The sequence below is a fragment of the Callorhinus ursinus genome, unplaced genomic scaffold, assembly GCF_003265705.2.
Source record: "Callorhinus ursinus isolate GAN/ISIS: 27379988/994484 unplaced genomic scaffold, GSC_fseal_2.0 scaffold63, whole genome shotgun sequence".
In the NCBI taxonomy this organism is placed as follows: domain Eukaryota; kingdom Metazoa; phylum Chordata; class Mammalia; order Carnivora; family Otariidae; genus Callorhinus; species Callorhinus ursinus.
The window spans coordinates 3,877,463-3,886,248 of record NW_027397125.1 but is presented as its reverse complement, the minus strand read 5'-3'; the positions used below and the strand labels follow the sequence as shown (position 1 = coordinate 3,886,248).

Here is an 8,786-nt window from a genome sequence, read left to right as displayed (position 1 = left end):
ACAGTTAAATATTCCTGTCAACTCTCCATTTTTGGTTAAAATAGCTTCAAAATAAATTCTATTTTCATTAATATATATCTCAAGGCTTTATGATCAGATCACTAACCATCACAGAATGAGTACTGGGGGCAGAGAGAAGATGGTTTCTTGTGTATAGGTAATTTTTAAGTGTTTTTAACTTTCTCTAGAAAATGAGCAGATATTCCATGGGCAAGGATAAAATAGAACCCCACTAGAACACATAGTATGTATGTCGGTTAACACTTCTAGATGTCTCATGAGCACTTAGGCATATTGGCTTCTCTCCCCCCTCCCCATTGGATGTTCAATAAACTCTTCACTCTAAAGGAATACTTCCTTTCAACTTTCTTTGCACAAAAGCAACAGTCCTTACACAATCTAAAAAAAAAAAGAATCCTAGAAAATACTTTATTTCATAAAACTAACAAATGTATCAATGAGGCCTTTGGGAAAAGTTGACCACGTAGATCTTGTAAATACCCCAGCAATTTTAATTGTACTCACAATGCAGAGGCCAATATTAAATTGGTTTCTTAAAAAAATGAACTAACAGCTCAAAGGATACAATAGATTTTAAAACACTCTAAAACATTGTTTTAAATACTTTCTAATTATTTAAGTAATTTCTAGATTCTGAAAACGAAAAACAAATTTATCAGCATTGTCTATCTTAACATTTGCAATTTAGAAGGGAAAAAGTATTATAAAATGAAGATATTTGAGTATTTAGTTATTTTCAGCTGCACTTAAGTGTTATTTAAAAAGGTTCTGTTAAAGAGGCCAAATTTAGTCTGTTGGCTTTGAGCCTACAGAATTTTTTAAAGTCTAGTGAAAGCTCCAATGCTCTTTGCAGTAATCAAAGCAAAAATTTTAAAGTTTTTTTATACTTTCAGAATGTATTCATACATAGTTTTTCTAACAATATAAAATGCATTGATTTTATTGCTGCAAACAGTAGTCTACATCTGTGCAACCATGCTTTTTAATGATCATACTTCAATATATTTCAATGACTTATTTGTCGAGAACATATTCTATCTACATTTAAACTTGCTTCCTTCAAAGGAAGTTGAAATAAATGTACCTATGATAGAAAAATTCAGCTTTTCTCGTATCAAAAAACATATAATTAAAATTTTTGTGTGAGCTGTGTCATCACTGGGGCCTAACACGTATTTAGGCAAAAGAGAACAAATAAATGCCCTGTAAGAGAAGGTAATTACATATGTATAAGAGAGTAACATGACAGCTATTTGGGAAACAATCCCTGTGAATTTCTTAACTTTTAGGACCTCAAAGTTACAACCATTTATGGTATTACTTTCCTCTTTTAAAATAACATTTTAAAATCTATGCTCAAGCATTAATGCTTTCTTTTTTGACATTACATTGAGTATGATTACAATTATCAACTCAAATTCTATTAGAGTATTAACAATCAATGTTATGCAGTCATAAAATATATGTGAAATAAATATAATGGTTTTGTGTGTTGTTAAAATTAACATTTACACAACTCTGCCCTGTAAAATATTCCCTACGTAAATCAGATATCTGGACATTTTTCAACTGACATTTTACTACTGATGAGAAACAAGGAGTTTAGGAAGAAGATGAGAGATGGAACAAAAGATGAACATGATTAATAGGTGTTTGTTTCATAAAGACTCTAGGGAGACTCTTAAATCCTTCACTGCTCCTATAAGCTCACCGAAGTGAGGAGTTAGTTCACATGCCTTTCAAAGCCTTGAAAGGAAAATTCAGTAGTTACTCAATCTGTTACTGATGCTAAATTATTCCATTTGTGTCCTGTTGTGAAACCAGGTGCTCTCCATATAATGCTGCAAGGTTAAATGTTGACTGTATTCATTAGACACATTTTTTCCCCAAATAAGCACCTAAATTATTCCCACAGAAATATTTCACGTTGAGTGTTTCAAATAATCGCACCTGAAGACTAAAACACCTTTCTTGTTCCTTATCCCTCCCCTCCACCATAAAGAACTTGCTTTTTAACTTTTCTTTTTAAATTCTTTTGATCAAAAATGCATAATCTACTTTGCTTCTCGTTTTATCCCCCCAAAGTATCACTCTTGTTCTCCAACTGTGTAGAAATATAAAGGGGAAGTTAGAAACTTTATACAATATTCGAGTCTTTAAAAGTATGGATATCCGAGACAATAATCACTTCTAGTAAAGACCTTGCCATTCCTAACTTGCCATTCCTAGCTGCCTGATATAAATATATGGAAGATTCTTTAATTAAAACCATAGAGATGTAATGAGTACAGTAGCACAAAATTTGTGTCAGTTTGCTTTTGGATGATATTTATTTGCAGCGGTATATAAGATTTTAATAATTCTGTCAAATATGTTTGTGGATAATTTACTAATCCAATTGTTTAGGTACAGTAAGAACACACGCGCACTATATGTATGCATATATGTGTGCACACATACATCCATGCAGGAAGGCATCAACTGCCATATCCCAGAAATGACAATGAAAAAGGAAAAATAAACAAGAATTATATCATTAGTTGCCTACAGTCTCACTCACAAAAGGGTAATGCTGGGAGGTTAAGCTGTTGAGTAAAACAAAACAAAACAAAACAAAACAAAAAACCAAACCAAAAACAAAACAAAACACAACACAACCAGTTGCCTCAAATGGGAGCTTCCCGCAGGCTTTCGCGCTGAGGAACGAGGAAGACGAAGTTTTCGGGATCCCTCGGGCCGGGATCCCGACACCTTCCGCCAACGCGCCCCCCCCCTCCAAGGGGGTCCTTTCAAGGAACGCTCCGGCGGAGCCCCGCAGGAGCTGGTGACAGACCTAGGTGAGCAGCGAGTGGAAGAGAAAGCACCGAGCGCGTCCACAAAGCGCCCGGGCCGCCCCTCTCGCCGAGGAGCCGCAGCTCTGGCGGCTGGCGCAGAAGGAAGAGCTGGACGGAAGCCGCGGCGCCGGGGACTACAGGGGTGGCGGGCGACGGACGGTGGGCGGCTGGGCGCGCGGGCCGAGGCGCGAGCCGGCAGGCGGGCGGGGAGGCTCCGGGCTGGGAGGCCCGCAGCCCGCGCCGCCGCCCCGAGCCGCGTGCGCGCGCGGCCGCATCAGCTGAGCGCGCGGCGCGTGTCACGTGGTGCGCGTGTCGAAGGTCACGGCGCGCTCACAATGGAGCTCTCGGAGTATGTGCAGAAAGGCTTCCAGATGCTGGCCGATCCTGGCTCCTTCGACTCCAACGCCTTCACGCTTCTCCTCCGGGCGGCTTTCCAGAGCCTGCTGGACGCCCAGGCGGACGAGGCCGTGTTAGGTAAGCCGCTCGGCTCTGAGCTAGATCGGCCTGGGTGGAGGGGCGCTCGGAGAAGAGGAGCGAGACCGAGCGAGAGGGGAAAACCTCGGGAAGAGGAAGTCTCCCGGCTTTGCCCTTCGCTCCGGACGGAGTGTGGGGATGTTAACCCGGAGCGGACCCTGACCATTGTTCTGTTCCCAGTTGGCACCTGCACATAGCCTGCTACACGTTTCTGGTCTGATTTCTCCTCCCAGTCTCTTTGTTCCTTTGTAAGGCCCGTGTTCAAGTCTTTTTTGTGGCCTAAACATATAAGGTTTTCAGCCTGGTTTGAGGCAAAGGCTGGTTGACACTTGGACGTCGTCAGGGTAGCTCCCTGCAATTCAGGCGTTCAGTGCTAGGCTGGCAAAGGTTTTAAAGAGTCTGTTTCCAAAGTAATTACTAGGTCACGTAGTCTTGACATTTCCAACTTAGAGAATACCTCAAGTTCCAATGATCACTCCAACACGCTAGTTAAGTATGTTTTGCACAGGTTCCACGCCTAGAATCTTAAACTATCGTGCAGAGTGTTTTGTTCCGCACCAGTTACCAGGAGAGGAGTCTCTTTTAAGTGGTCCGGTCAGTGATTGCCGAGTGTCCTGTCAGTATGGATTGAAGGCATATTTTAAGACAGATCGCTTTTAGATCATTTTCTTAAATATAAATATCCCAACAATTCAAATTTTGTTTTTTTCTGTAGTTTCATGATCTAAACACTTGTACAAAAAGTATGAAAGTGGAAGTTCTTTAAACGAAAATAGTAACCACCACCTGGGTTAATCTCAAAAAAAGGATAGCTGTCAAAATCTGAAAATATTTTGAAAATTGTATTTTATATTCTGAACTCGTTCACCGCCCCTGATACATTAATGTCCTTGGAGCCAGTTATCCTAAAAGTAACCATTCTTTAGGGGGAAAGTTTATTCATTCTTAAATTTACACCATGTAAAATATTTATCTTCTTTTCCTCTGAATATACTGCAACCAGCATTGTAATGACCACTGTGTAGTTATTTTTTTCTTTGGGGCTACAATGTTTTTTTTAAAAACAGTAAGAAATTAAGGCAAAATAAAAGAAGGTATTTGAAACTGGTAACAGCAGAATTATTGATGTGTGTTCTTTTTTGTTTTCCATTGACCTTGTAGTTCATCTCATTTACTTATAATTACCAGTCCTTATAGTTGAATTCTTTTTGTGTTCTTGTTAAAGGGGATTTTTGCCCAAATGAAAATACCCATTTTAGAAATATGACTATAAAGAATTTATTATCACAGGCATCACTAGCAATTAATTTATTTTAGATCATCCAGACTTGAAACATATCGATCCTGTGGTTTTAAAACATTGTCACACAGCAGCTGCAACTTACATACTGGAGGCAGGAAAGCAAAGAGCTGACAAATCAACTCTAAGGTACAGGATTTATTTAAATATCCATTTATTTTCAAATAGTAACTTTAAGATTCCAATTTCAGTTTTTAAAATGGACACTAAACTTTGGCTTTTTCCCCCCTTTAGCACTTATCTAGAAGACTGTAAATTTGATAGAGAGCGAATAGAACTGTTTTGCACGGAATATCAGGTTACTTACTTAAAGTTTTTTAAATTAACAATTACTATTTTTCTTCTCTTTGCAAAAAGATGTGTTTTCTTTCTTTCTTTCCTCCCTCCAGAATAATAAGAATTCCCTAGAAAGCCTACTGGGAAGGTAGGTACTGTATAAGGTGTCAAGCTGAGCCACTTTTCACTTGCAGGTATGAATGGAGAGTGCTGGTGTGAAACAAAACAGGGAAAAAAGACAGGGATCTTGACCAAAAGAAAAGGGGCCAAAGGGCAAGTGAAACAATTGAAGTTAAGCTAATGTTTTTAAAGACAAAGTTTATTGAGATAATTTTTAAAATGCTCTTTTACTCTTCAGAACTTGAAAATAAAGTTTAACAATGTTTTAAATTCAGAGTAAATTGAAAATGTGTGTGTGTTGGGGGGAGGTAGACACCATTCTTGGTAAAAAATAAATACTGAAAGTTTTTATGTAGATATTATGTACAAAATTATCATTGTATTTTTTAGTATAGGCAGATCTCTCCCTCATATAACTGATGTTTCTTGGCGTTTGGAGTATCAGATAAAGGTAAAGTTTAATAAACTGTTCTCTAGAGGGATTTAGGGAACTTTAAAAAAAAATAGAATTAAAGACTGAAATTATGTATTTTGTTGTTTTAGACCAATCAACTTCATAAGATGTACAGACCTGCATATTTGGTGACCTTAAATGTAGAGGTATTTACATATAAGCCTCATCTAAAATTTAAATGAGAAATGAAATTTTAAATGTCCTTGATTTACATAAACAGCATTTTTTTTCTTCCCTAGAACACTGATTCCCGATCCCACCCAGAGATTAGTTTTAGTTGCAACATGGAACAATTACAGGTACAGTATTAGGATCTGTGAATATACTTCTCTGTTTATAGATGTTTAATTGAGAATTATGCTTATGGAAAGTTCAAAAGAAAAATTAACCATCTGTCAGCAGATAATGAAGGTTGGTTAAGGATTTAATGGGAAATGGCTTCAAAAGCAGTATTTTAAAGTAGGCTTCACTTTTGAAATTAAGATGTTACTCATAAAGAATTGGTTTTATATTTGCTTTTCCCTCTAAGATAAATTTCTGAATTGTAGTATTGATTATTGTAGTATTGTAGTATTCCTTCTATTTGTGATTAGTTTGATCCAATAGGACAAAGCAAAATTAAGAACGTATCTTTGAAAATGTCTTCTTTACTTTCGGAAATTGAATTAAACTTTCAAACAGGATTTTCAATAATTTTTAAATGAGTTTTTATAAAGGAGGAAGTATACATAAAATTCTAAAACTCTTTATGTTGCCAATATAAGACTGGAAAAATTCAAAACTACATTGGTTAATGGACATGATAACGAATTTATTTCTTACCTCTTAAAAAAATGAAGAGCATTACTTGAAATTTTGATGAATTTTGAATTTTTCAAAAGGCATCTCCTGTGGAATTATTTTAATGTAACCATTAATCAAACTTTAAACTTTCAGAAAGTATGAATACAGCATAGTTTTTGTTAGGTAACTTGAGAAATTTAGTTTTAACAGGCAATACCTTGCCTGTTAACGAGGATTCGATTGGAAATTATATTTCAAATCTGAGGGAAAGTAGCCCACTTGAAGATGAGATATTTTAGAGGAAAACCTTTTGATCGATAGTAGCTTGTCAAAGGTTAAAATCCTCGTGAATTTTAAACTCGTTTAGAAAGTGCCCCGACTTTTTTCTTGCATCTTTCTCAAACTTGGATACTTCTGTCTTGTGTTTTATCCTAAAAACGTGGTATTATAAACGTCTTTTAGGACTTAGTGGGGAAACTTAAAGATGCTTCGAAAAGTCTGGAAAGAGCAACTCAGTTGTAACGTGGGGAAGTTAACGATCCGCCCGGGTCTAGAAGACCAGGAACGCCTTGTCGTCGGCCGAACCACCGTTTGTGCGAGCTGGATGTCCTCCTCTTAAGTAGAATTTTTTTTCCTTTTGGATTTATGCCGCTCATCAATTTTGACACTTTATTTTTTTACACTTGTAAAAGAGTTGAGGGAAATTCTGCCTAAATATTTCAGACATCTTTAGTATAAACTGAACATTGATCCCATTTTGATCTTCCTCAAGTCTTACAAAAGGAAGTAGCCAGTATTGCACTCTGAATAAATAAGTTCCCACAAAAAGAGTGGTGAGAGTTTGGATCTGAGTTTGTGTGTTAATTATTACTTTGAAGACATACATACGATTAGCGTTAACTTTTAACGATCGCCTTTTCTCTGGATTAAAGTTAAACACAGTGAGCAAGGATGCGATCTCCAGGGTTTGTTGAAGACCCCAGCTTCGGGACGTGGGGAGCGGACGTAGTTGCCCCGCGTCGGGAGCCGGCCGGTCCCGTTACCTGCGCCGGGGGGGGGGGGGGGGCCTCGCCCGCAGCCGGACCCTTGCCTGCGGGACTCCCGAGGCCCGGCTCGGCCAGCCCCCGCGCGGAGCCCCTGCCCGGAGCGAGCCACTGCCCGCGCGCGCCCCGCCTCGGCCGCTGGCGGGTGGGGAAGGGGGCCGGCGCGGCCGCGGGAAGACAGGGGCGGGCGCTGTTGTTTCCGCGAGCCCAACTCGGGCGCAGGTTCCGCGCCGCGCCGCCGAAGTCTGGGCCGCAGCCCGCTGGGCTGGCGGGGCCGAGGCGGGGGCGGTGGCCGGGCGCTCTACTCGGCGGGAGCCAGTGGACGTGTGCGCCGCGGGCGGAGGCGGGCGGCGGAAAGAAAGAAATAACGGGGGGTGGGGTGGGCTGAGCTGTGTGCGGGGCCGAAGCGATGCCCGCTCCGAGAGCAGGGTGGCGCGTGTGGCGCTGTGGAGAAATGTCTCCGCAGCCGCGCCAGCGCCGCCGCCGCCGCCGTGCAGAGCGAGGGGGAGGGGGCCGGGTCGCGCTGCTCGGAGGGGAGGGGGCGGCCGCGGGCCCGACTACACCGACACTAATTCCCAGGCCGCCCTTAAGGAAGGAGGGGAGCACGTGGCCCGGTGGGGGGGCGGCGGGGGGAGGGGGCGGGCGGACTCTGAGCCATTTTGGAGCCGGTGTCAGTTTCCACTCTGCCTTCAGCGGTGCATTTTTTTTTCCACCCTCCCCTCCCCCCTCCTCATCCTTCCTCCCCTCCCCCCGCCTCTCCGCACGCACACACACGGCGCCCCCCACTCGCCCTCCTCCCCCCACAGCAACTATGAAATAATAATCGTAGTATTAAAGGCAGAGATCGGGGCGAGACAATGGGGATGTTGGCGAGGGAGCCCCGATCCGGATTAGAAACACCTCCCAGCCCCGCAGAATAATACTGATCGCGCCCCCTCCGCGCGCTCCCTCCCCCGAGTGCGGAGCGGGAGGAGGCGGCGGCGGCCGAGGAGGAGGAGGAGGAGGAGGCCCAGGAGGAGGAGGCGTTGGAGGCCGAGGAGGAGGAGGAGGAGGAGGAGGCCGCGGAGGAGGAGGAGGCCGAGGCGGAGGAGGAGGAGGAGGCCGGGCTCGGGAGGCAGCATGAGCCGAGCGCGGCGGCCGCGGCTCCTCTCGGCTGCGCTCGTTGCCCATTGACAGCGGCGTCTGCAGCTCGCTTCAAGATGGCCGCTTGGCTCACATTCATTTTCTGCTGAACGACTTTTAACTTTCATTGTCTTTTCCGCCCGCTTCGATCGCCTCTCGCCGGCTGCTTTTTCCGGGTACGTAGGAGGCGAGGCGCCTCCGGGACGGGACCGGGGGGTGGCGGGGGCCGCGCGGGGCTCGGGCCGGCCGCGGGTGGATGGGGAGCGGCCCCCCCCGCGCCTCTCCCGCGCCGGCCGGGAGGGCGCTGACAGCGTGGGCGCCGAGCCCCGCGCCGCCGCCCGCCGCCGCCCGCCGGTCCC

The 8,786-nt window shown here is 43.5% G+C and overlaps 1 protein-coding gene across 1 annotated transcript; it reads left to right on the top strand.

Annotated features, from left to right (window-relative positions):
- Positions 1-3,148: 3,148 nt before the first annotated feature.
- Positions 3,149-7,106, top strand: COMMD3 (COMM domain containing 3). Its single transcript, XM_025891950.2, has 8 exons — positions 3,149-3,329; positions 4,647-4,758; positions 4,864-4,927; positions 5,019-5,053; positions 5,416-5,476; positions 5,569-5,625; positions 5,719-5,778; positions 6,725-7,106. The coding sequence occupies exons 1-8, from the start codon at positions 3,191-3,193 to the stop codon at positions 6,782-6,784; spliced, it is 588 nt and encodes a 195-aa protein (XP_025747735.1). The 5' UTR covers positions 3,149-3,190; the 3' UTR covers positions 6,785-7,106.
- Positions 7,107-8,786: the final 1,680 nt, after the last annotated feature.

Coding starts and splice junctions, on each gene's coding strand:
- COMMD3 (XM_025891950.2), top strand. CDS start 3,191: ATGGAGCTCTCGGAGTATGTGCAGAAAGGCTTCCAGATGCTGGCCGAT. Junction 4,759..4,863: donor GCTGACAAATCAACTCTAAG/GTACAGGATTTA, acceptor TCCCCCCTTTAG/CACTTATCTAGAAGACTGTA. Junction 5,477..5,568: donor GTTTGGAGTATCAGATAAAG/GTAAAGTTTAAT, acceptor TTGTTGTTTTAG/ACCAATCAACTTCATAAGAT.